The 25,868-nt window shown below is 46.9% G+C and overlaps 2 protein-coding genes across 3 annotated transcripts in view; one reads left to right on the forward strand and one right to left on the reverse strand.

The window, feature by feature from the left end:
* NLRC3 (NLR family CARD domain containing 3) overlaps positions 1 to 25,868 on the forward strand; it is a 39,632-nt gene that overhangs the window by 10,455 nt on the left and 3,309 nt on the right. The window contains exons 5-17 of the mRNA XM_070955090.1: positions 318 to 401; positions 2,402 to 2,485; positions 3,220 to 3,303; positions 4,835 to 4,918; positions 5,985 to 6,068; positions 8,552 to 8,635; positions 10,404 to 10,487; positions 10,677 to 10,760; positions 12,908 to 12,991; positions 15,108 to 15,191; positions 18,236 to 18,319; positions 19,286 to 19,369; positions 20,974 to 22,350. Of these exons, the coding sequence (XP_070811191.1) occupies positions 318 to 401; positions 2,402 to 2,485; positions 3,220 to 3,303; positions 4,835 to 4,918; positions 5,985 to 6,068; positions 8,552 to 8,635; positions 10,404 to 10,487; positions 10,677 to 10,760; positions 12,908 to 12,991; positions 15,108 to 15,191; positions 18,236 to 18,319; positions 19,286 to 19,369; positions 20,974 to 21,064 (1,099 nt within the window). The 3' untranslated portion in view covers positions 21,065 to 22,350. The remainder of the gene's footprint in view (positions 1 to 317; positions 402 to 2,401; positions 2,486 to 3,219; positions 3,304 to 4,834; positions 4,919 to 5,984; positions 6,069 to 8,551; positions 8,636 to 10,403; positions 10,488 to 10,676; positions 10,761 to 12,907; positions 12,992 to 15,107; positions 15,192 to 18,235; positions 18,320 to 19,285; positions 19,370 to 20,973; positions 22,351 to 25,868) is intronic.
* The window catches only part of CLUAP1 (clusterin associated protein 1), a 52,748-nt gene continuing 49,065 nt past the window's right edge, over positions 22,186 to 25,868 (reverse strand). For both annotated transcript variants that reach the window (XM_070955088.1, XM_070955087.1), the window contains one exon: positions 22,186 to 22,338. In XM_070955088.1, the coding sequence (XP_070811189.1) occupies positions 22,186 to 22,338 (153 nt within the window). The remainder of the gene's footprint in view (positions 22,339 to 25,868) is intronic.

The raw sequence follows: 25,868 nt of genomic DNA on the forward strand, positions 1-25,868 counted from the left end.
GGCAAGTGAATGGAGCTGAGTATTTACTGGCCGGATGCCCTTCCTTTTGCCAATGCGGAGTTCGCAGCAGATATATTCTCATTGTGCCCAGAGAGAGAAATATCTGCCTCTACCTAGGATCAAACTCACAGCTGCCCGATTGCAAGGCGAGAGCTCCACCTCTAAGCCATCGCACCACTCAACAGGGAAACCTCTATCTCTGCTTAGAATTCATTGTATTTTAAAAAGCATTTTTAAAAAATCCATCTTCCGAGATGATAGCAGACTCGGGAGATGATCAGTGCGCTGCTAATTTTCCTCTCTTTCCCTCTGTAAAGTCTTCGGAGCAACGCCATCGGGCCCAACGGAGCGAAGGCGCTGGCTGACTCCTTGAAAAACAACCAACACTTGCTCTCGCTAAAGTAAGGACAACTCCATTTTCTTGGCCTTGCTTGAACCCACAAGCCTTGAGTAGGCAGTCCTCAACAGATGACCCCAATTGGGAGCAGAGTTTCCATTGCCGAGCAAGGCGGATGTTAAATGAGGCATTCCCATTTGTGAATTTGTGTTGTTGTGAATCATGCAGTTGTTAAGCGAATGACTTTGCTTGTCGGGAGCCAGATGGGAAGGTAAAAAATGATGATCACATGACCCTCAGGATGTGGCAACCATCATAAATAGATGCTGGTTGTCCAGCGGTCAAAGTTTGACCAGAGGACCATGAGGATGCTATAGCAATAGCCCTTAGACTTATATACCGCTTCACACTGCTTTACCGCCCTCTCTAAGCGGTTTACAGAGTCAGCCTCTTGCCCCCAACAATCTGGGTCCTCATTTTACCCACCTTGGAAGGATGGAGGGCTGAGTCAACCTTGAGCCGGTCAGGATCAAACTGCTGGCAGTCGGCAGAGTTAGCCTGCAATATTGAACTCGTAACCACTGCACTACCAGGAAGGAGAATGAGAAAGGGAATTAAAAGAGCGAGGAAGGAAGGAAGGAAGGAAGGAAGGAAGGAAGGAAGGAAGGAAGGAAGGAAGGAAGGGAGGGAGGGAGGGAGGGAGGGAAGGGAAGGGAAGGGAAGGGAAGGGAAGGGAAGGGAAGGGAAGGGAAGGGAAGGGAAGGGAAGGGAAGGGAAGGGAAGGGCAGTAGCAACAGCCCTTAGACTTATATACCGCTTCACAGTGCTTTACCGCCCTCTCTAAACAGTTTACAAAGTCAGTATATTGCCATAAACAATCTGGGTCCTCATTTTACCCACCTCGGAAGGATGGAAGGCTGAGTCAACCTTGAGCCGGTCAGGATCGAACTGCTGGCAGTTGGCAGAGTTAGCCCGCAATATTGAACTCGTAACCACCGCACTATCAGGAAGGAGAATGAGAAAGGGAATTAAAAGGGAGGGAGGGAGGGAGGGAGGGAGGGAGGGAGGGAGGAAGGAAGGAAGGAAGGAAGGAAAGAAAGGAAAGAAAGAAAGAAAGAAAGAAGGAAGGAAGGAAGGAAGGAAGGAAGGAAGGAAGGAAAGAAAGAAAGAAAGAAAGAAAGAAAGAAAGAGAGAGAGAGAGAGAGAGAGAGAGAGAGAGAGAGAAAGAAAGAAAGAAAGAAAGAAAGAAAGAAAGAAAGGAAGGAAGGAAGGAAGGGAAGGGAAGGGAAGGGAAGGGAAGGGAAGGGAAGGGAAGGGAAGGGAAGGGCAGTAGCAATAGCCCTTAGAATTATATACCGCTTCACAGTGCTTTACCACCCTCTCTAAATGGTTTACAAAGTCAGTATATTGCCCTAAACAATCTCGGTCCTTATTTTATCCACCTTGGAAGGATGGAAGGCTGAGTCAACCTTGAGCCGGTCAGGATCGAACTCCTGGCAGCGAGCAGTGAGTTAGCCTGCAATACTGCGCCACCAGGGCTCCACAGCTCTGTGACGGTTGTTAAGTGGGAGGACTGATCATAAGCCACTATTTTCAGCAGAGTTGTGATTTTGCATGGCTCCTAATGTAGAAGAGAATAGAGCTGGAAGGGACCTTGGAGGTCTTCTAGTCCAGCCCTCCTTGCTCAAGCAGGAGAATCTATACCATTGAATGCAGGGGTGAAATCCAAAATTTTTCCCTACCGGTTTTGTGGGCGTGGCTTGGTGGGTGTGGCAGGGGAAGGATATTGCAAAATCTCCATTCCCACCCCACTCCAGGGCAAGGATACTGCAAAATCTCCATTGCCTCCCTTCCTGGGGGAAGGATATTGCAAAATCCCCATTCCCACCCCACTCTGAAGCCAGCCAGAGGTGGTATTTGCCGGTTCTCCAAACTACTCAAAATTTCCGCTACCAGTTCTTACGAACCTGTTGGAACCTGCTGGATTTCACTCCAATTGAATGGCTGCATGTTGAGGCCTGCTTGGATCCTTGGCCTTCTAACAAGATTATTCTCTTCCTCCAGCCTCCAGAGCAACCTGATCAAGGACAAAGGGGCAGCAGGCCTGGCCGAGGTGCTCGCCAGCAATCAAACACTGATGACGCTGCAGTGAGTTCATCCCATCGTTGTCACATGGCATCATTTGCACCCTGTCCCTTCCTGGGAAACATCTGGCATTCCAGGCTATCGGCTACTTTGCGGTTTAGGCCAGGGGTGTCAAACTGGATTTGTTCGAGGGCTGGATCAGCATTGTAGTTCTTTGCGGGCTTCCGGTGGTGGTGGTGGTGGGAGATGGGATCGATGACTCCTGTAGCACCCTGCTGGCCAAAATGGGGCGTGGGGGGCAGGCGTGGGTTCTAAATTTTTTTACTACCAGTTCTGTGGGTGTGGCTTATTTTGTGGGTGTGGCTAGGTGCGGGGTAATGTGACTGGGTGGGCGTGGCCAACTTTTTTTTTTTTACTTTTAAAAGCATTTTTTATACAACCTTAAGAGGTTGCAGAAAAAAATGCTTTTAGAAGCCTCTGACGATCAGGCAACTCAGTTGGAATCACCAGAGGCTTTTAAAGGCCTTTTTCCCCCTACAACCTCTTCGGCCGAAGAGGTTGCAGGAAAAAAATGCTTTTAGAAGCCCCTGATGATCAGGCAACTCAGTTGGGATCTCCAGAGGCTTTTAAAGGAATCCCCCCCCCCTTACAACCTCTTTGGCTGATCATGGGGGGCCTGTGTGAGGCCTGGATCCATTCACGTGTCAGCACTAGAGTAAATGCAGACTTTATTTGAAATGCAATTTATTTGAGACGACCTCGAAACACACGATGTCCTTCTCCTTCTCCTTTCCCAGCCTCCAGAAGAACGGGGTGGGGCCGCAAGGTTCAAAGCAGCTGGCCGAAGCCCTGAAGAGGAACTGGGGGCTCAAGGACCTCATGTGAGGAGTGAGAAACAAAATCCCTCTCCTTGGTCATGGGGTGGTCATTAACCATTGATGGTGGCCATTCGTAAGATGGCAGACTGGTCCGTGGGGATTTGTAGAGGGAGGAAATCATGATATATGCATTGTAGGATGGACTCTGTCACATTATATGGGCCTCAGGACATCACACACCTACCTATTGTAGGAATCAGACCACCCATGAAGTCATGAGAAGATTGTGTTTCGAAACAGAATGTGCCAAGGTTGAATCCACTCAACTGAGCTCCATCTTCTGCCTTTTGCTGGTCACATCTAGCCAACTCACCGGAGCAGGGAGGCAGGGAATACTACAGATCTCTTTTCCTAAAGAGATCCAGGGCTGGGCTGCTGTGGGGTCGCAGGGGTTCGGGAGAACCTCTAGCTAAAATTCTGTGTAGTTTGGAGAACCCCCAAATCCCACTCCTGGCTGGCTCCTCCCACCCCTCCCAACACGCGGCCCGTTTTGGATGCAGGTTAGTGCAAGGCACACACGGAGGCTTGGGGAGGGTGAAAAACGAGCCTACCGGAAGTTCAGGAAGGCCGGAAATGGAACCGTTTCTGGCCTCCAGAGGGCCTCTGGAGCCTGGGGAGGCCGTTTTTGCCCTCCTGGAGGCTCGAAGAAAGCCTCTGGAGCCTGGGGAGGGCAAAAACGCCCCCCCCCCGCCGTGGTGCAAGAGGCCAACTAGGCCACGCCCACCATGGCCACGCCCACCCAGCATTCGGGCAGAGACCCCCTTGCTACAATTTTTGAAGCCCACTCTTGAAGAGGTCCCTCTCATAGGACCAAGAAGAAGGGCCTTCTCCGTGGTGGCTCCCTCCCTGTGGAACATCCTGGGCTGGCTTGAATTAAATTTTAAATTTGATTTTAAATTGGGTTGTTTTAATTTACGGCCAAAATATTTAATTATTTTAAACTGTTTTTAAATTTTGTATGTCCTATTTTTTTACTTTGGCTGTTCACCGCCCTGAGTCCTATTTGGAGAAGGGCGGTATAGAAATTGAAACAAACAAACAAACAAATAAATAAATAAATCCTCCCTGCAGAGAAAAGATTGGCCCCCATTTTCACACTCTTTCACAGGCCCTGAAGTCTTGGTTCTACATGCTAGTGTCTATGTGTGTCTGTCTGTCTGTCTGTGTACACATGCTGTATAGATGCTGGTTGCCAACAGGCCTGGGGGCTCCAGAGAGAGATGGAGCCCATCAAGTGACTTATTTGTTGATTGTTGTGGCCAAAGGGGTGGGGTTGTTGCTCTTTTATTGTATCTTTATTGAGTTTTTATCTTTGCAAGCTGCCCAGAGATACCAAGAGCAGCCTCCAGCCATATAAATTTCCTTAAATAAATAGATCTTTTTCTCCCTTAGCGGATGATGTCTCTATCCATCAGATGGAATGCAAATCAAGTCTATGAGAACTTACCTTAGTAATCGTCCGTTAAAGTGTCCTTCTGCAAGTTTAAATCAACCGGTGACTTATGGACTTCCGTTCGTTGCTCTTCCTTTATAGTTTGTCGGGAAATTGTGTTGGCGACTTGGGTGCGGCAGCTTTGGCTGAAGGACTAAGGTTGAATCACACCCTTCTAACCCTGGAGTAAGTGGCTCGCCCTGCTGGTCTCTTATCTATTGGGGTGACTTTTTATCTGTCTTGGAAAGAAACTACAGAGTCAGTTTGGTCTAGTGGTTAAAGCACCAGCCCAGAAAGCAGGAGACCGGGAGTTCTAGTCCCGCCTTAGCCATGAAAGCCAGCTAGGTGACTTTGGGCGATTCACCAGGAGACTGGGAGTTCTAGTCCCGCCTTACCCATGAAAGCCAGCTGGGTGACTTTGGGCCCAATCACCAGGCGATTGGGAGTTCTAGTTCCATCTTAGCCATGAAAGGCAGCTGGGTGACTTTGGGCCCAATCACCAGGCGACTGGGAGTTCCTGCCTTAGCCATGAAAGCCAGCTGGGTGACTTTGGGCCCAATCACCAGGCGACCGGGAGTTCTAGTCCCACCTTAGCCATGAAAGGCAGCTGGGTGACTTTGGGCCCAATCACCAGGCGACCGGGAGTTCTAGTCCCGCCTTAGCCATGAAAGCCAGCTGGGTGACTTTGGGCCCAATCACCAGGCGACTGGGAGTTCTAGTCCCACCCTAGCCATGAAAGGCAGCTGGGTGACTTTGGGCCCAATCACCAGGCGACCGGGAGTTCTAGTCCCACCTTAGCTATGAAAGCCAGCTGGCTGACTTTGGGCCAATCACTGGGAGACTGGGAGTTCTAGTCCCGCCTTAGCCATGAAAACCAGCTGGGTGACTTTGTGTCAGTCATTCTCTCTCATCCCAACTCACCTCACAGGGTGGTTGTTGTGGGGAAAATAGGAGGAAGATGTGTTAAAATATGTTCGCCACTTCGGGTTGTTTGTAAAAATAAAGGCGGGATATCAATATCTATAATTGAGACTAGAACTTCCGTTGCTAAGCAAGGCAGTTGTTAAGTGAGTCGTGGTCAATTTTAAGGCCCACCCCCACTTTTTTTTTTTTTTTTGGCCAGGCTTATTAAGTTAATCACTGCAGTTGTTAAGTGAAAAAAAAAACTTCAAACAGAACGGGAAGAATATGATTATGAAGAGATCTAGCTAGCAAATCTTTCTCATTTTCCGGGCCTTTGTGTCTATTTCAGCCTCCAGAGCAATTCCATCAGCGACATCGGAGTGACAGCACTCACCCGCGCTCTCTGCTGCAACCGAGGTCTCACCAGCCTTAAGTAGGTCCAAACCGCGGTGTGCCCAGTCCTAACTCCTATGAAGTCTTCTGACCTTGATGTTCTGTCCCCCCATCCCCACACAGGCAAACACACAACCAGGCACACCTGCCAAGGTTTTATTATGCAATCAGACTAGAATCCCTTGCAGATAAGAGTTTTGGCAGTAAACTGCGAAATGCCTGCCAAGTCAGTTTTCACTCACAGTAAGCGAGAGAGAGTTTATCCTCAGTCCGGTCCAGTAGCAAAAAAGTAATCCACGAAGCGAGAGTTAGCCAAGGTCCAATCCAAATATGTACAAGCCAGATTTCAGGTAACGCGATGTGACTCTCAGATTTTTAACTTTGACCATCACAAAGCCTGAAGAGCAATCCCACCCACTTTTATTCCTTGTGGGGTGTGGCTCAGTGACTCAGCTCAATCTCTGGCCTTCCCACGCCTCTTTCGTTGCTGCACACACTTCTCCCTCCGACGCTGCCTGGGATCAAGCCAGGATTCATCATCCTCGCTCCCTATCTGTTGTTGTTCCGATATGCTTTCCTCCTGGCATATCCCAGGCTGTTCCTCTTGGCCTTCGGATGGAACCTGAGGCATTGCCAGAGAGGAGGGTCCTGGAGAGGGAGGCCTTATCAGTTCCTCCCCATCACCTTCTGAGTCCTCTTCCTCTGTTAGGACAGGCTCGGGAGTCGGGGTCACAACACTTTGCCTAAAATTCTAAAAGGAGGAATATTTAGAATATACCGTTGGCTCTGATTGTTTACCACAGAGGTCTTCAAACTTGGCAGCTTTAAGACTTGTGGACTTCAACTCCCAGAATTCTCCAGCCACCTCTGGTTTACCACATTGGCCAAAGTCAACAGGGATGATCCTACACACTTGCTTTTGTGAGGCCCTCGGTGCTTTCTGAGCTTGGTTGTTTTCTGCCAGACATTCCATGACTGGCACTGATGATATTACCTAGCTTGGTAATGAAACGCCTGCAAGAAAACCACCAAACTCAGAGAACACCAAAGACCCTACACAGTGGTGGGATTCAAGTAATTTAACAACCGGTTCTCTGCCCTAATGTTTTCTTTCAACAACCAGTTTGCCAAACTGCTCAGAAAGTTAACAACCGGTTCTCCCGAAGTGGTGCGAACCGGCTGAATCCCACCACTGACCCTACAGCTCAGCTCTGAACTATAAATCTTCTCTTCTATCAGCACACTTACACTTACAATATTATACCTCCCCAAAGATTATCAGGTGTTCGGGATATCTGGAAGATTCATCTCTCGTGTCTACTTCTTGTTGGGGAGGAGGATGATTTAATTAGCTATTAAATCATCACAAAAGTGAATCATAAGCAGGGGTGAGATTCAGCCGGTTCGGCTGGATGCTAATTTTAGTCTGGTTCGCCGAACTGGTAGTTGCAAGGACTGGCTGGCCACGCCCACCCCTCCCCTCCCCTCCCAGGAGTCGCCACGTGGCCCATTATGGATGCCAGGTACGTGCAGGGCCCGTGCGGAGGCTTTGGGAGGGTGGAAAATGGGTGATCTGTCCCCGTACCCACACACACACAAACACAGCCAGCCGAGGGTTAAGGAAACACTTTGGAACGCACCCAGTTTCTTTATCTCCCACTTGGCAGCAATAGACACACCGTCTGCCAAGTGCCTTTATTTTCACAGTAAAACAGAAAGATAAATACTCAAGAGTCCAAATGTCCGACAAGAAATCTTTCTCTCAGCAATTCCAGACGAGGCTTTAGTGACTATTCAAGGTTTGCTTTGTTCGTCACAAGGATCACTGACCACCACCCTCTATTATATAGTCTCTGGGGTGTGGTCCAGTGACTCAGTTCTAATCCCTAGCACGCCTCCTAAGCTGCTGCAAATGTTTATCACGCCTTCGGAGGCGTGCGTCCAGGAATGATGTTTCTTCGTCACTCTGATCCGAGCCACCTATCTCCCTACTGATCTCCTCTCCCTCGGCCGGCACCTGAGACAATGCCAGAGGGGAGGGGCCTGGAGAGGGAGGCCTGGCTGACTCCTCTTCCTCATGCTCGGAGCTTTCTTCCTTCGATGGGACAGGCTCAGAGGGCGGGGCCACAACAATGGGTCTCTCAGAAGACTGGAAATGGCCCCATTTCCGGCCTCTGGAGGGTCTCTGGAGCCTGGGGGAGGCCGTTTTCACCCTCCTAGAGACTCAAGGAAAGCCTCCGAAGCCTGGGGAGGATGAAAACGCTCCCCCCTGCTGTGGTGCAGGAGGCCGAATAGGCCACGCCCACTATGGCCACGCCCACCCAGCAACCTGGCAGAGAACCGGTTGCTAAAATTGTTTGAATCCCGCCCCTGATCGTAAGGATGCAGATCCTTTTCTATCTCTTCTATCTTCTATCCTCTTCTATCTTCTTAAATCAGACTGGAGTGTCATACCAAACGAAGGTAGTAAGAAACCACCAATAATGGTTTTCTCTTCCTTTTTTTTTTTTTAAAAAAAACCAGTCTACGGGAAAACTCCATCAGCCAAGAGGGAGCGCAAGCCATCGCCAATGCTCTACGAGCTAATTGTACCCTGAAGAACCTGGAGTGAGTCCCTTCCGTGTTCAATTTCAAACTTCTCATGTCTGTTTGTAATGAAGGGTTGTGCTTGCCATGGCCAGCTCACCACGTCCAACTCGCCGCAGGACAAAAGTTGCACTAATATCAAAGAAATGGCAGAATAGAATCATTAAAGAATGCAAAAGGAGGGACAGAATGAAATGTGAATGCCAGAAATTAAAATAATGTTTTATTTATTTTAAACCTTCTTCTTTTAATGACCCCATAATCCCTTGCGGGGTGGAGTCTGGGCAACTGAATGGAGCTAGCAGAGCGTTTACTGGCCAACTGCCCTTCCTGTTGCCAATGCGGAGTTTTGTTCAGCAGATAATATTCTCATCGTGCCCAGAGAAATATCTGCTTCTACTTAGGATCGAACTCGCAGCCTCCTGATTGTGAGGTGAGAGCTCCACCTCTAGGCCACTGTACCACTCATTTTATTTATTTTAAATAATTAAATAGAAGTGTTGAATTGTCCTGCCGTGAGTTGTCCGACGGTGAGTTGGCTGTAGAAAGGTGGCCACAGCGAGTTGTCCCATTCTATGCATTGTAAGTCGCTACTTGTATGGAGGATGTGTTTCATTGGTTTATTGGGACACTTGATCTTAAGGGAGGTATTTCTCAAAAAGATCTATTGTGGGCCTAAATGCAAAGAGCAAAAGGCCTTGTAACAGCACCATATTAAAACTTTTGGATGCTGGCTATTTAACTATTGCTTTGATAGTGTGGGAAGAAATATCCGTCTGGTTCAGTTCCAACCCGGGAGACAAAATGGAGGCCGGAGGCCGATTGGAAAGAGTGTCCATTTATTGATGAACAGAACCACGTTTGTGCTTCTGGTGCAGCTGACCACTTGGAGTTGAGAGTGGGGTGGGGTGGGGCTTATTCCTTCTCTTGGGCTTTGCACTTGAGCTTCCTGTTCCTGTGCAAGAGCATGTATTCTATTGGCTGTTATCAGACACCCATAGGACCATGTACAAATCCCTTAGGAGTTTGTCTGAGATAAGCTTGGTTGAAGTTTGGGCTGATGCAATGAAGGGGCTTGTTGGGCAATTCCTATTGAGGCTGAGGACTAACTCTACCTTTGTTCAGACCAGAGGTGGGTTTCAGCAGGTTCTGACCAGTTCTGGAGAACCGGTAACGGAAATATTGAGTAGTTCGGAGAACCGGTAGAAAAAATTCTGACTGGCCCCGCCCCCATCTATTCTCTGCCTCCCGAGTCCCAGCTGATCGGGAGGAAATAGGGATTTTGCAGTAACCTTCCCCTGGATTGGGGAGGGAATGGAGATTTTACAGCATCCTTCCCCTGCCACGCCCACCAAGCCACACCCACAGAAGCGGTAGTAAAAAATTTTAAAACCCACCACTGGTTCAGACCTTGCTGCAGGGAATTTGCTTATGAATAAGGCTATCTATCTCTTTATGTCTTAAATGCTGACATTTGCTGAGGGCCATCAAGAAAGGTGGGGGGGGCGGCTTTCCAAGAACATGTTTCTCCATTTCTCCCTTTAGGGAAATACAATATTCCTCCTTTTTAATATTTCTCAAAATATTTCATTCTTCTAAGAGAGGGATAGGTGCTAACTTTCTACAATAGTTTTGAGAGCCAAGTTGCTGTCGCAATTAAAGGCATAGGGCTAGAAACCAGGAAGCTATGAGTATATTATATTATTTTGAAATAATCCCCGTGAAGCTGAATCTTCGGTGGCATCCATGCACCTTTTTAAACCCTCTTTTCTTTGGGCGTTTCTTCCAGCTTGGCTGCCAACTTGCTTCATGACGAGGGGATCCATGCCATTGCCCAGGCCTTGAAGGAGAACCAAGCCCTCACTTCTCTGCAGTGAGTTGTGGAATTTATGCCAGGGTGGCGTTTGAAGTCTTTCTTGGCATGGCCTCATCCTTGCTTTTAGGCCTTGGCATCTTCCGAAATGCAAAGCCAAGGGGACTCATTCAGACCCCCAGCATCCATATTCTGAACTGATAACTCTCCAGATTGGGCTTTCTTTCTGATTTTTCTCTCTTCTTTTAGCTTGCAGTGGAATTTCATTCAGGCCAAAGCTGCTAAGGCCCTGAATCTAGCTTTGCAATGCAACAGGAGCCTGACTATCTTGGAGTAAGTTTTCATCTAAATCTTAAGATGAACCGTTTTTGCAATGAATTGGGGTGGGGGTGGGGGTGGGGATTCCACCTTTCTAAAATCTCGGGATTTATTTATTTATTTATTGAATTTCTATACCGCCCTTCTCCCGAAGGACTCAGGGCGGTGATCAGATTAAGATTTCATATACATATAATAATTGATGTAGACATGTGATAATTGGGTTGTAGCAGTAGGCTTTTGAGATGACTCTGCTTTAATTACATATTTACTTTTTAATCTTAACTATTATATATCCCGTCAATGGACCACGGTGTTTTGACCTAGGCTTCCCGAGAGCATGAAGCCGACCTCCTCCTCCCGATAAAACCTCTTTTATTTAGGTTAAAGGGAAATTCCTCTCCAGCAAAGTCCCGGCAAATAGTCTTTCATGAGATTTCACAACTACAGACCTTTTCTCAGGCTTGGAGAGCTGCCAGGTCGATATCTTCCGAACGCCACTCTGTAGCAGACAATACTTGGCAAGAAGTCAAGAGTATGAAGGCTATTGCTTAACGCATTGTAAGCCGCCCTGAGTCTCCGGAGAAGGGCAGCATATAAATCAAATTAAAAAAAAAAAAAGAACAGATCTTCACTCTAATGAATTGAACGAATTGTCTCTTGCAAACTCCCCTCCCCTTCGCTCCTCTTTATTCCCTCTGGGAGAGGCCAATCACCGTCCACCTGTGGCTTTACTCCTGAGTCGACCCTTGTTCCTTAGCTGTTCCCTTCTCCTGGCAGCTCTGTGCATGCGCACATCGGGAACAGGCTCCAGCTGTTCTTCTGCCCCACTGATATCCAACTCCGAAGGCAGCTGACAATTGTCAGACGGCCCTGGCCCCCTCTCTGCCTCCGATGCAGAGCCCTCATCAGAGCCTTCCCCAGACTCCAGGACTGGCCCATGTTCCTCCCCAACCTCCTCACTGTCTGAGTCTGCCAGCAGCTCCGCTGGCGAGCCACAACACAGCCTCACCTGCACTTAGTCAATACATCCAACCATAACCAGTGAAGCAGGCAGGAGGTTGCACAACATGTTAATCCACAAAGCAAAACTAACCAAGGTTTTTAAAAAAACTCACCTTGTTTAGCTTGGTGTGAAGGCAACCATTAGAGCATGTATGGGTCTGGGTAACCATCAACTAAGTTGGTGCTACCTGTTCTGTCCCCAACCCCCCCGCACACACACACCAACAGACGTTCAGGAGTTAAAGACCAAACCAGCCAGCAAAATCCTTTTCCTTATGATAACGGAACTTGGCAACAACCTAGTGGCTGCCTGCCAAGAGTTTATTATTTACAAAGAGGAGAGATAACTTCTCCCCACTTCTGATACATCAAAGGAAAGCAGCTCAATAATTACGGAATTAATCAAGTCCAGAGATACTCCAGCAAAATCTTAAAGCAAAAGTCCGGCAATGCAGAATGGCGTGGAAGCTTTCAGCTTTGTTCGTCACAAGGTTTGACTGGCCACCACGCTCCCTTTTATACCTTGTGGGGTGTGGTCCAGTGACTCAGCCTAATCTCGGGCACACCTTTTCTTTTGTTGCGCACGCTTATCTCTGCGACGCTGGCGTGGGTCCAGCCAAGACTCATTACCCTCATCACTGTCCATCTGTGGCTGCGTGGACGTGCTTGGCCCTGGCCCTATCTCTTGCCCTTCGGCGGACACCGAAGGCATTGCCAGAGAGGAGGGTCCTGGAGAGGGAGGCCTTGCCAACTCCTCCCCTTCACTCTCGGAGTCCTCTCCTGACAATGACACAGGCTCCGGTAATGGAGCCACAACACTACCATGTTGAATCCTCTCCCAAAGGCCTCTGTTTAACAGAATGAAGTGGATTTGATTGGGTTCAAAAGAATTCTTGGCTGGTTCAGAAGGTGTGAGGTAGGTATAGGTAGTCTCCCATACGCAAACTTTACGCAAATACTCTGTTAAGATGTTTCCAGTCAACCATCAACGTCGTGTTTTTTTTCTTTAATCCAAGAAGTCATCTCCACAATCTTCATCATCTTCAAAACTGTTCTTCCATTGTGGGCATTGTCAAACCTTTGAGCCTATAACGGTCAAATCTCCATCAATCTTGAGCTGTGAAGTAAACTAGTCCTTTGCATTTATTGTCTCTCAGTTTGCAAGAAAATGCCATTGGGGATGAAGGAACGGCTGCTTTGGCTTCTGCCTTAAGGGTGAACTCAACGCTGGAAGCTCTCTAGTAAGTCTCTTTGCTACATACCATGTTTCCCTGAAAATAAGACCCTGTCTTATATTTTTTGAACCCCGAAATAAGCGCTTGGCCTTATTTTTGGGGAGGTCTTATTATTTTGGGGCACGTGGAGCAAGACGCCCCGTCCTCTTGCCGTCTTACCTGATTTCCAGCTCTGTCTCCCTAACCCTAACCAGAGGAAATTGTGAGGACCGGCTGAGCATGTGTTTAAATATTTTTGGGGAGGGCTTATTTTTGGGGAGGGCTTATTATTGGGGTTATTTGGGGGGGCTTATTTTAGCACATGCGCTCAAAATCCCGATTGGGCTTATTATCAGAGGATGTCTTATTTTCGGGAAAACATGGTAGAAGGGTAGCACGTCAATTAAAAGAGAGACGGGCAAAAGCGTTCGGTGGATGAGATCAGCTACTGTTGGCCCAACTTTTGGGCTCAATTGTGGTCTTAATTCAAGGACTACCTGTTATGTTTAATGCAGTGGTGAAATCCAAATTTATTTTACTACCGGTTCTGTGGGCATGGTGTGGCTTGGTGGGCATGGCAGGGGAAGGATACTGCAAAATCTCCATTCCCACCCCACTCCTGGGGGAAGGATACTGCAAAATCTCCATTCCCACCCCACTCTGGGGCCAGCCAGAGGTGGCATTTGCCGGTTCTCCGAACTGCTCAAAATTTCCGCTACCGGTTCTCCAGAACTTGTCAGAACCTGATGGATTTCACCCCTGGTTTAATGGCTGATGATTTATCTGTTATTTTGTTATTTCCAACATCAGAAGACTTTAATGAACTACAATTAGATCCCTTCTCTAAAACCTGAGGCCATCAAATCCCATAAAACCAATCTGGCAGTTCTTTTGTGAATGGAAAAACATCACATTAAAATATTGGATGGGACTTTCATTTTCCACAGGAATTTTATAAGTAAAAGGACCAACCAGGAACAGAACAGAATAGAATAACTGATTTGGAAGGGACCTTGGAGGTCTTCTAGTCCAACCTCCTGCTTAGGCAGGAAACCCTACACCAGTTTTGATCTCACCAGCTTCTCCTGTGTGTTTCTGATCTGTCCCCGTCCACACACACGCACAAACACAGCCAGCCGAGGGTTAAGAAAGTACTTGGCACGCACACAGGTCGTTATCTCAAACTTGGCAGCAATATAATCACCGTCTGCCAAGAGCTTTTACTGCAACAGATAACATAAATTACATACGCATTGCAAATAGTCCAGCAAAACAATATCCCTTTCGGCAGTTTCAGACGTTGTTCAAGTGACTAGCCAAAGTTCGTTTTTGTTTGTCACTGAGTTTTATCAGCCACCACCCTCTCTTATATAGTCTCTGGGGTGTGGTCCAGTGACTCAGTTCTAATCCCTAGCAGGCCTCCTTAACTGCTGCAACCGTTTATCACGCCTTCGTTGGCGTGCATCCAGGAACGACGGCTCTCCTTCCTCGCTCTCATCTGAGACACCTGGCTCCTGGCTAATCTCCTCTCCCTCGGCCGGCACCTGAGACAGTGCCAGAGGGGAGGGGCCTGGAGAGGGAGGCCTGGCTGACTCCTCTCCCTCATGTTCGGAGCCTTCCTCCTCCGATGAGATAGGCTCAGAGGGCGGGGCCACAACAGTTTCATCCTGTTTATATGGAAAGCAGAGAGGACAGGGAGCAGCAGGCCCAATCTATTTTGGATATCAAAATTCAGAATCATGAAAATTACAACCTTTCCTTCTTTTGATCATGGATCCTACCGAGTTCCTGGATGCTCTGATGAATGGTGGAGTTTTGGTGTTCTCTGAGCTGGATTGTTTTCCTGCAGATGTTTCTTTACCCAATTAGGTAACATCATCAGTACTAGGGAGAGGGTGGGGTTTCTATTCTACAGTGAGTCAAGCTATTAACTCACTGTATCTCCACCAACCCACACTTCCTCATACTGACGTTACCTAGTTTGATAATGAAATGTCTTCAAGCCAACCACCAAGCTCAGAGAACACCAAGGACCCCTCATCTCAACCGAGCTACAAATCTTCTCTTATACTGTATTGGCACTTTGCCAAATGGCAGGCAGGCATCGTTGGAGCCCTTCTTAAAGGTGCCAATTTATTTGCAGCCTGCAGGTGGCAGCAATCGGGGTGAGTGGAGCCATAGCCTTGGCAGAAGCATTGGTCGTTAACAAGAACCTTGCCGTGTTGGAGTAAGTAATCTCATCTTATTTCCCACAAGGAAGGAACTCGTCTTGTGTGAACAACGCACTAGAAAGGGGGGAATTATTAATTTAAAATTTTAAAAGATTAAAAACGTTCATGGCTAAGGGATATTTCCAACCAGCGTGTCATTCTGTGTGCATGTCGGTTCCAGGGGGGCAGTGTAAAAGACGGATAGTTTTTATTTATTTATTTACTAGCTGTACCCAGCCAAGCGTTGCCGTGGCTCAGTCTTGTGGGTATACAATATTTTTTGACCGAGTGCCAATAATTTCCCTCTGTAGCTCAGGTCACACCTACTTTGTCTCCGTCCCACCAGTCTTTTCACTCCGTCGATTGGATTCAGACCTGAGTTGCGTTTCTTTTTGGACTTTAACATTGCTTAATCAATTGCTTTCTTGGACTTTTACCTATTTGGTGCTTGTATTGGGAGAGCTGTGTGTCATGGGAGTGGCGGAGGGCTCCGGCCGGGCTTCGCAGCGGTTGACATTTCCCGCCATTTTGCTTGTGGGTTTGGCGGCGGTGGCGCTGAGGGGAAAAGACCTGGCTCGCGCCTGCCATTGTGGTGCTGCGACGTTAAAGTCCAAAAAGAAACGTAGAAAAAGGCAACTGAGACCTGAATCCAATCAACCGAGTGAAAAGACTGGTGGGCTCTGCGTATAGCGTGTGTTGCTTTTATGTCCAACAGATGGCGCTGTTTTTCAAAAAAGCATGTTTTTACCTGTCACAGGTGTGACATCTATATAATATAGGTATATAAAAACACGCGCGTATTCGAATGCAACGTTGTGTCAAAATTTCAAAGCAATCGGTGAAGAACTTTCGGAGATTTAAGATTTTGAACAAACGAACATTTACATTTTTATTTATATAGAATTTCGTCAAGCATGTATTTTAGGACAGATGCAAGTGTAAACATAATTATAAATACATGGAAAGGATACGAATAAAAGAAAACATTAGGGCAGGGACGGTAGGCACGCTGGTGCGCTTATGCACGCCCCTTACCCAATATTACCGGAGAAGAAACGCAAGATTAGGTTAATAACTCTTAATGCTCTTTTTTTTTAGCAATGCTGTTACAGTGAGCTCTGGCGCTTTGACCATTTGAGATGAGTACTCCAAGGTCCTTGACAGAGTGAGGGTTGCCTGAGTGAGGGTCGTATCTACCCAGCTTGTATTTGGTGTTCTGATTTTTTTTTTTTTTGCCAATGTGTAAGACAGAACATTTGTTGGTTGAGATTTGGAGTTGCCAATTGTTTGACCATTCTGACACATAGTCGAGGTCTTTTTGTAGAGTAGCAGCATTGTCAAGCGGAGTTCCCTATTTTGACTACTTGCTGCCTGTTTGATAGGAACGCAGCTATCCACTTATGCAAGAATCCGGAAATGTGGTTTGAATGGTGCCAACATTCACAGTAAATATCCGTATCCTCTGGGAGAAGCCCCCATTTTTTCCATGGGGTCTTTAGTTCTAGCTAGCCAAACCAGTGCAGAGTCTATTTAAACATCTCCAAACCGTCCACTCCTCCTTCGAATCTCCAAGCAACTCCTCGTTGCTGTTCTATCCAATGTTGAAGATGTTTCACGTGAAGTTTCCATCTTTTTAATTGGGCTTTTTGACACGGTGGTTCAGTGGCTAAGACCCTGAGCTTGTCGATCGAGAGGGCTGGAAGTTCAGCGGTTCGAATCCCTAGTGCCGCGAAACGGGGTGAGCTCCCGTGACTTGTCCCAGCTTCTGCCAACCTAGCAGTTCGAAAGCAGGTTAAAAAATGCAAGTAGAAAAATAGGGACCATTTTTGGTGGGAAGGCAACAGCGTTCCGTGCGCCTTTGGCGTTGAGTCATGCCGGCCACATGACCACGGAGACATCTTCGGACAGCGCTGGCTCTTCAGCTTTGAAATGGAGATGAGCACTGCCCCCTAGAGTCAGGAACAACTAGCACATATGTGCAAGGGGAACCTTTACCTTTACTGAGGTGTAGTAACCATCTCCTTGGCTCGATCTAAAAAGCCCCTGCTTGGTTTCAATAAAGGTGCAGAGTGGGAGTGGGGGATTCCACTCATCCATCTCAGACCTTAAGAAGTTGGCTGAGTCCAACTTCACACATCTGCCACTCACCAGGTGGGATGGATTACTGTTCCCATTATCCCCACCGGGAATTGCTGAGATGGCTGAGCATTCTTGGGAAGTGCCCTTAGGAGAGAACCAGGTTTCTCAACTTCAGCAACTTTTAAAGTGGGTGGATTTCAACTCCTAGGATTCCCCGAGCTGAGGACTCTTGGGAGTTGAAGTCCACGTATCTTAAAATTGCTGAGGTGGAGAGACACGTGACTAGATCTGTGTCAGCCTTGCCCAATTCACGAGTTCAGACTTGGAGGCAGGGGTGGGCTTCAAAAATTTAATAAAGGATTCTCTGCCCGGTTGCTGGGTGGGTGTGGCCTAGTTGGCCTCCTGCACCACAGTGGAGGGGCATTTTTGCCCTCCCCGGACTCCAGAGGCTTTCCTCAAGCCTCCGGGAGGGCGAAAACGGCCCGTTTCCGGCCTTCCTGAACTTCCGGTAGGCCCATTTTTTGCCCTCCCCAAGCCTCACTTACCTGCACTTACTTGCATCCAAAACAGGCCGTGTGGGGACTCCTGGGAGGAGTGGGGTAGGCGGGGTCAGCCAGGAGTGGGATTTGGGGGTTCTCCAAACTGCACAGAATCTTAGCGAGAGGTTCTCCCGAACCCTTGCGAACACCCAGCAGCCCATCCCTGCTTGAAGCCCTCTCAAAAATCTCTGAAACCTATTTAGATTTCAGCTGTCCCAACTTCTCACGAGATTCATTCATTCATTCATATATATTTAATGGTGTTTCTTGGATACCACCTGGGAACATTGGGGAAGGGGGTCATTCCCTGCCTGGATTATGGGGGTGGGGTCTCTCTCTCTCCCTCTCTCCCCCTTTCTCTCTCAGAGATGGCTGAACTTCTCCATCAAGCTGTAGCTCCATCAATCCTCCTCCTCATGATTCTTCCTTCCTTCTGATTTCAGCCTTAGAGGAAACTCCATTGGTTTGATGGGAGCCAAGGCTATGGCCCATTCCTTGAAAGTTAACAGCACCCTCCGCAGGTTGAAGTAAGTAGTGCGTGTGGGAAAGGCTGCTTGTGAAGAATTCCTACTATATGCTAGGAGTGTCCAACCCTTGGCAACTTTAAAGACTTATGGATTTCAACTTCCAGAATTCCAGAACTTTTTAAGACTTATGACTTGTGAACTTCAACTCCCAGAATTCTCCACCAGCATGACTGGCTGGGGAATTCTGGGTGATGAAGTCCACAAGTCTTCAAGTTGCCAAGGTTGGACACTCCAGCATGTGGGAGGGAGCATACTGCATCCCTTTCGCCTTTCAGCTCCAATCCAGGAGCCCTCAAGCAGTCGCATTCACGACAAACCATTTTATACCAAATTTATATTTCGCTGAATTTCTTTATCAGCGAAATATAATTTTTTATAATTTATATATTTTATATAAATTTATAAATTTATATATATATATATATTCTGCTTGAGTCATACTGAAATGGTTTTTCATTTATTATCCAAAGAAAGAAGCAGATAGCCTTAAGAGCCTACTCTAACCAATATTGTACCTATCATCAAGCAGTTGTTAGATTTGTGAAGTACAAGGCTTATCAATATTTCAAGAATGTCATATCTTTGTTCCTAAACCAACTGGCTGCCTTGAAATGTCTTAAGCTCGAGGAAATGTCTTAAGTTGAAAGAAGCAGCTTAAGCTCAAGGAAATAGGAAATGCCAAAGAGGACTGTTGCATCGGCGAATTTTTCAAACACGGCTTTAGAGTTGCGTACGACTTTCCTTCAGGCGTACGTCTTGATCGATTCTTAGTATCCATTTGATGTTTTTCAGGATCTTTAGTAGAAAATAAAGCTAGAGCAGATACAAGGCACGTGTCAGATCAGACCAAAGGCTGAAACACAAATACAAATGGCAAGAAATTGGTTCGCTCCGCAGGCTGAGCAAACCATGTTAGAACTTCCTATTTGTGCATAGATAGCCAGATGTTTCCATGTTCTTGTTTAGTCTCCAGGAGAACTCCTTGGGCATGGATGGGGCGATCTGCATTGCCACGGCACTGACGGGAAGCCACAACCTCACCTACATCAAGTAAGTACCTTTGATTGAACTAAAACAGCCTTTCCCAAGGGCGATGCCTACTGGAGATGTTGATCTAGAACCGTGATGGCGAACCTGTGACATGCGTGCCAGAGGTGGCAAGCAGAGCCCTCTCTGTGAGCATGCGCGCCGTCACCAGCTGGTCTTCACGGGTGCTGGAGCGTCGGAAAATGGCCTGAAAATGGCCCAAAAAACCAGCCAAAAAACAGGCCATTTTGGGGGCTGGTTTTGCCCTGTTTTTCGGGTTGTTTTCAGGCCATTTTTTGGGCCGTTTTTCATGGCAAAAACAGCCTGGAAATGGCCTGAAAACAGCCCCAAAACAGCTGGGAAAATGGCCCAAAAATGTCCTGAAAATGTCCAGAAAACACCCCAAAAAACGGCCCAAAAAACAGGCATGCGCGCACCGGCCAGCTGGTTTTCAGGTTTCCTGTGCTCCGGCGCATGCACTTGCATTCTGGTTTGGGCACTTGGTGCCAAAAAGGTTCACCATCACTGGTCTAGAAACTCCAAAAGTTCCTACTGCCACACTGATGGTGAAGTGAAGATCATACGATGTTTGAGTTTTTCATACTTACCAGCAGGTTAGAAAGTGGTATCATTAAGGTCATGCTGGTGTAATAGACTATACACTTAGATGTTCTGGACACCTAATGCACAGGTAAGTGTCAACAGAGAAGCCCCCGGTGCTTGGAAAAACCAAATGCACTTGAAAAAGAAGTCAGCAGAAAACAAGGTGGCCAACCGTTGCCACTGATGATCCAAGCAGTCGCTCCAAGAAGCTGTTAGACCTGCTGAAATAAGGTCAAGAAGGGTCAGAAAGGACCGAACGACAACTACCGTAAGCCAACGGCTGAAAGTTAAGCAGTGAAGGTACAACCCACATCTCTTTGTACTTCCTGTACAAAGGAATATAAATCTATCTCAGGATCTGCTCAGGAAGATCAATCTATCTCAGCATCTACTTCTGTCCTACTATCGCAGCACCATTGAGAGTGTCCTGACATACGGCATTCTTGCATGGTATGGGAGCAGCTCTGCAGCGGACAAAAAAGCTCTACAGAGAATCATTAAAACTGCCCAGAATATCATCGGGCTCCAACTACCAGCCCTGGACGACATCTTCGAATCTCGCAGTTTGAGAAAGTTGCATAACGTTCTCAGAGACTCTTCCCATCCTGCTTACTATCTTTTTGGACTGTTGCCTACTGGCAGAAGATACTGAACAATGAAAACTCAGACCACACGTCTTCTGAATAGTTTTTATCCTAGAGCTATAATTGCACTCAACAATGAACTAAAGGGCTACCATCCGTGAGCTGTTGGACAGCATTACTTGGTCTGTTGTGTGGATGTTTGGGTGGTTTAGGGGTGGGGAATTGTGGTGGGTGGGAGTGTGTTTGGGGATTGTTATGTGTGTTGGATCTGGTCTTTGGGTGTTAAGTGAATTTTGTTGTATGGGTATACAGTGTATACACGTACAATGACAATAAAGTTATTATTATTATTATTTCCAACCTGGTGCAATTGGATAGCTAATCAGTCTGAAGCCTTTGCATTGAAGTGGCCCTCTAAAGCTTCTTTGTTTCTTCCCACAGCTTACTGGGAAATAAAATTGGTGAATCAGGAGCGAAGGTGATTTCCGAGGCTATCCGAGCGAACACCCCTAGCTGCGTGGTGGAGATATAAAGCACAGTTGGGACTACGTTGGGCATGGTGCCCATTGACTGAGGGCACGGTGAAAGAATGGATGTCCTTGAAGGTCCCAGGATAGACCTGAAGGGGAGATGCAGCCATGAAACTGGGATCAAAGAGAAGCCCGACTCACTCTCAACCAATCATGAGCTTTCTTGTTTTTTTGCTCCAAAGAGGATACTTGGATGAAGCGGCATGACCAAAGCTGATTTGAAAGAGGCCGGTAGATTGATTTTGGAATTACGTTTTGTTGAATTTCTTAATTGGGGGCAAAGATATCAGAGCAAAGACAAGGGAGAGGAAGTGAAGAGGGTTTATTTGCAAAATGCAGGAATGTTACAGTCAAAATTGGAAGGAAAGAAGGTTGTCGTTGGCCTTAGAGTTGTGAACCAAGGAGACGTCAGTACAGAACAAGGTTAATACTTCTTGACTTGAGCAAAATGGTCTATCAAATACGTCCATGAATCTGAAAAGAGATGCTTCTACAGACGGACCAGGGATGGTATTAGAGTTGTATATGATTAATTCGGTTAAAATAAACTCTGTTTTTCCCTAGAGCTATTTCTCTCCTCCACCCCCCTCTCTGATGAGGGTTTCTCCTCAATGGACCAACTTGGAATTGGATGTACCAATAGCTTCAAGGACAAATGGGGAGTTCAAACACCTGGAATAGCTCAAAACCCATCAGCTTCTCCTTGGAGGGGGTTTCTCCACTTTGCTCAACTGACAATTTTGCCTTTGATAAAAAATTATTATTATTTTTCATCTTGTCGCAGAGTTTTCAAGACTCAACTGCAGTCTGTAAAGTAGACACAAACTCAAGCTGATAACTCATCCTAAACTGCTCTTTGAAATCACCGAGAATCACATCCTAGCGCTGACTGAGATTTTGTTTCTAGACTGTTAACTTGAAGATGTGAGGTTCTTTGACCTTCAGCATGGTAGGACTTCCATGGCTTCTGGTGTTCGGTGTAATTTTGCGTCCTCAATTTTTAAAGCTTGTGAAATTCATGAAGCATATATATCATCACTCTCTTGGACAGCTTGCACTACCTCAACATGGCCTCATCATACGTCATGGGCAAGTTGTCATTTGTCATCCCTGTTGAGGTTCCTCAGAAATCATTATCGCTCTCCTCCAGTGGCTCCGGCTTCCTGACCCTCCGATTGGCTTTGGTGGGGGAGATGTCCATGCTGTCATCTTCCAAATCATCATCATCGTCATCGTCATCATCATCCAGATCAATTTCGCTTTCCTCTGAGTCTTCCTGTAGGAAAAAGTATGCATTGGTTATCTGATATTTTTTTTAAAAAAAATACACCCTGGTCTTGAAGAATTAATATAGATAATATTTATCCGTAAGATTGAATGAATACAGTTGCTATCCAGTTACATAATCTATAGTCTCTTTAGTTCATTGTGAATAAAAGCGCTAATTTTAAGGAACAAAGAAATTTGTGTACGTGTGTGAGAAGGACACAGGGAGGCCTGGAAGAGAAGCCTTATCCCCTCTAAGGCAACCTGCTGTCCTCTGAAAATTTTTGTTTGAAGATACAGTTCCACAGGGAAGTACAGTGAAAAAAGGAAATTTTGAGGGGAAAGAAACAGAGTTATACTATCAAACTTGCCTTTCCTTTAAAAAAAAAAAAAAAAAAAAAAACAGAAACAGGAATATTACATTTCCTGGTTCTCACATCCTCTAGTATAGCGATGTCAAACTCAATTTCATTGAGGGCCGCATCAGGGTTGCGTTTTGATGGGGGGGGGGCTGGGGGGGGGCGTGGCCAGCTCGACGTCACTCGTGTTGTGGGGCGCATGTGGTGGCCTGAGCGCTTTGCCAGTAAAAACGGAGCTCAGGAGGGCCACGCGCGGCCCTCCCGAGCTCCATTTTTCACTGGCAGATGGTTGCAGGAGACTGTCACCCCCCAAAATGGCTCCATTTTCACTGGCAGAGGCACCGCGGGATGGTCCTTCACTGTTCTCAGGGCGGACCTGCGGGCCAGATCTAAGCATTCTGCGGGTTGGATTTGGCCTTGAGTTTGACACCCCTGCTCTAGTGGGTTTACCAAAACACAATTTAAACCTTAATATGTTGTGACAACCCAGAAAATTATGGCTAAACACGGTTTTTGCAAAACTACTCCCGAGAAAGTTCTGTTTCTTAGTTCTGGGATGACTTCCTTCCATTAGATCAGAGTGTCTCAATCTTGGCGAGCTGAAGATGTCTGGACTTCGACTCCCAGAATTCTGGGAGTTGAAGTCCACCCATCTCCAAGTTTGCCAAGGCTGAAAAACACTGCATTAGATCCAACCCCGCCCCCCTCCTCCCTCGTTGGTAGTCTCCAGACACAATCTGAGTTTAGGGAGAAGCTATTGTGGGTGGTCTGACCTAGGCTTTCTGAGACAGTAAAAAGCACACAATTAGTCCCAAAAACCCTCTTTTTATTTCAACGGCTGTGAATTCTGATCATTCACAGCCTGTGATGAGTCACAAATAGTTTGTAAAGAGTCCGACAGAAGTCTGCCTTCAGGATAAGGCTGATAAGCACCCACCTTTATCTCCCTTGACACGCTGCCAAGGACCTAATTGGCAATTAACTTTGCAAGGCCACACGGAGCACAGAGTAAAAACAGAGCTGCAGAATTTAAACCGCTGGGAACTAACAAAGTTGCTTCCTGCAAAGGCTCACGTTCCTTTGCTCCTCCTTTATGTCTTACGGGAAGGGCTAATCATCTCCAAGCCTTACTCCCGAGTCGCCCCTTTTGTCTTTCTGGCAGCTCTGCGCAAGCGCGCACTGGGAACAGGCTCCCTCTGTTCCCCTGCCTCTCTGCTGTCCGACTCTGGAGGCTCCGGAGTCCGCACATAACTCCCAGATGGCCCTGGCCCCCTCTCTGCCTCCGATGCAGAGCCCTCGTTGGGGCCTTCCCCAGACTCCAGGACTGGCCCATGTTCCTCCCCAGCCTCCTCACTGTCCGACTCTGCTGCCAGCTCCACAGGCTGCCGGTGGACCACAACAGTGGGTGGCCTCCATCCCTGGCAGACGGCATGCCAGCTCTCGCGTCTTACCTTCATCCCTGTCCTCCCACCGCCAGTGGCGTCTGATGGTGAGCAGGACCCCAAGAGCAGAGAAGAGAGGCGAGGGGGATTGTGGGCAAGGGATGAGGAGGAGCCAGGTGTTGGGTAGGCAGGAGAGTCACGCACCTTTGCCTTGGCTCGGGAAGCTTTGCGCTTTTTGGTTCGGGCTTGGGCTGCCCCGATCTTTGGGAGCAGCAGCATGCGAGGCCACGCAAGATGGAGGTAGGAAGAAATTAAGAGGAACGACACCGGAGAGGGTTAAAAAAAAAAAAAGCGTGAGTGCAGAAGGCAAATAGAAAAGAGAATCCAAACAAGGCTGGAGAAGACAGCGGCATGATCAGCTCAAGCATGACACTGGACCAAGCTAAGAGAGCAACTATCTGCTTGAGGAAGCATGAACCAAGGCAGACCCTTTAAGGCATGGGTGTCAAACTTGATTTCATTGAGGGCCGCATCAGGGTTGTGTTTGACCTCAGGGAGGCAGGGGCGTGGCCAGGGTGGGCGTGGCTAACTCAACATCGCTCATGTCAGAGGCACCTGTGGTGACCCGAGTGCACTGCCAATGAAACTTGGTTCACTCCATGGGAAGATGTTGTAAGGCCGTCATTCATGCTAAAGGTTACCCAACTAAGGATTAACTGACGTGGTGATAATTTTCTTATACCTCGTTTTTTCTATGTGTTTCACTTTTCTTCTTTATACTCTAACTGCTATTCTAATAGCAAATCCTTCCTAAAAGTGATTGCATTACATTCTTCATTAAATTATCTTTCCATTGATATATAATTTTATGGTACTACTCTAAAAAAAAAAAAAAGGTGGCGTTATTAGCTAGTTTTAGAAAATACACTTTTCCCAAAAGGTTCCCACAATTTTGGCCACTACTGTATGTATATGTGTGTGTGTGTGTGTGTGTGTATATATAGACCGCTTCTCATAAGCTAGCCGGAAAGGTTGCAAATGGTGACAAAGGGACTTTGGGGTGTTGCAATCATCACAGATACTTGTTGGTTGCCAAGTGCCTGAATTCAGATCTTGTAACCATGCAGATGGAGCGATGGTTGTAAGTATGAGGACTGGACGTAAGTTACTTTTTTCAATCCTGTTGTAACTCTGAACAGCCGCTAAAGGAATGGTTGCAATTCAAGGACTTTCCATATTGTAGAGCAGCAAATGATAAGTGGCGTGTTTCTAATTTCTATTTGCATCGGAAACAAAAGGGGCGTCTCATACAGAGGCTTGTATAAAAATTCAGCCAAATTCTGAATGCCCAGAGCAAAATACTTCAAGTGCCATGAAAGCCATGGGACTAAGGAGTAAATTGCAAAATTAAGCCTTTAAATAAGATTCAGGCCCAAGCTATCAATTCTGAGAAATAGGTAGTTAGTGGCCTTTGAAGATATTATACTGCAAATATTTATTAAAATAAATTAAATTATATATTATTAAAATATATATCATAAATATATATTTATTCTTAGCATTCATGAGCACTTTTAATCAAAGCGAATTCTATAAATCATCCGAAGCTCGTTCATAATCCCAGATGCTTTTAGAGTGCAGAGCGCACTTTTATTTGAATATACAGGTAGTCCTCGACTTACGACCACAACGGAGCCCAACCTTTCTGTTGTTAAGTGAGACATTTTTTTTCAGTGATCACAAGTGGATCACCGCAGCTGTTAGGGTAGTAACACGATTGTTAGGTGGCTCTGGCTTCC

The sequence above is a fragment of the Pituophis catenifer genome, unplaced genomic scaffold, assembly GCF_029215685.1.
Source record: "Pituophis catenifer annectens isolate HBS135680 unplaced genomic scaffold, rPitCat1.0.hap2 SCAF_16, whole genome shotgun sequence".
Lineage (NCBI taxonomy): Eukaryota > Metazoa > Chordata > Lepidosauria > Squamata > Colubridae > Pituophis > Pituophis catenifer.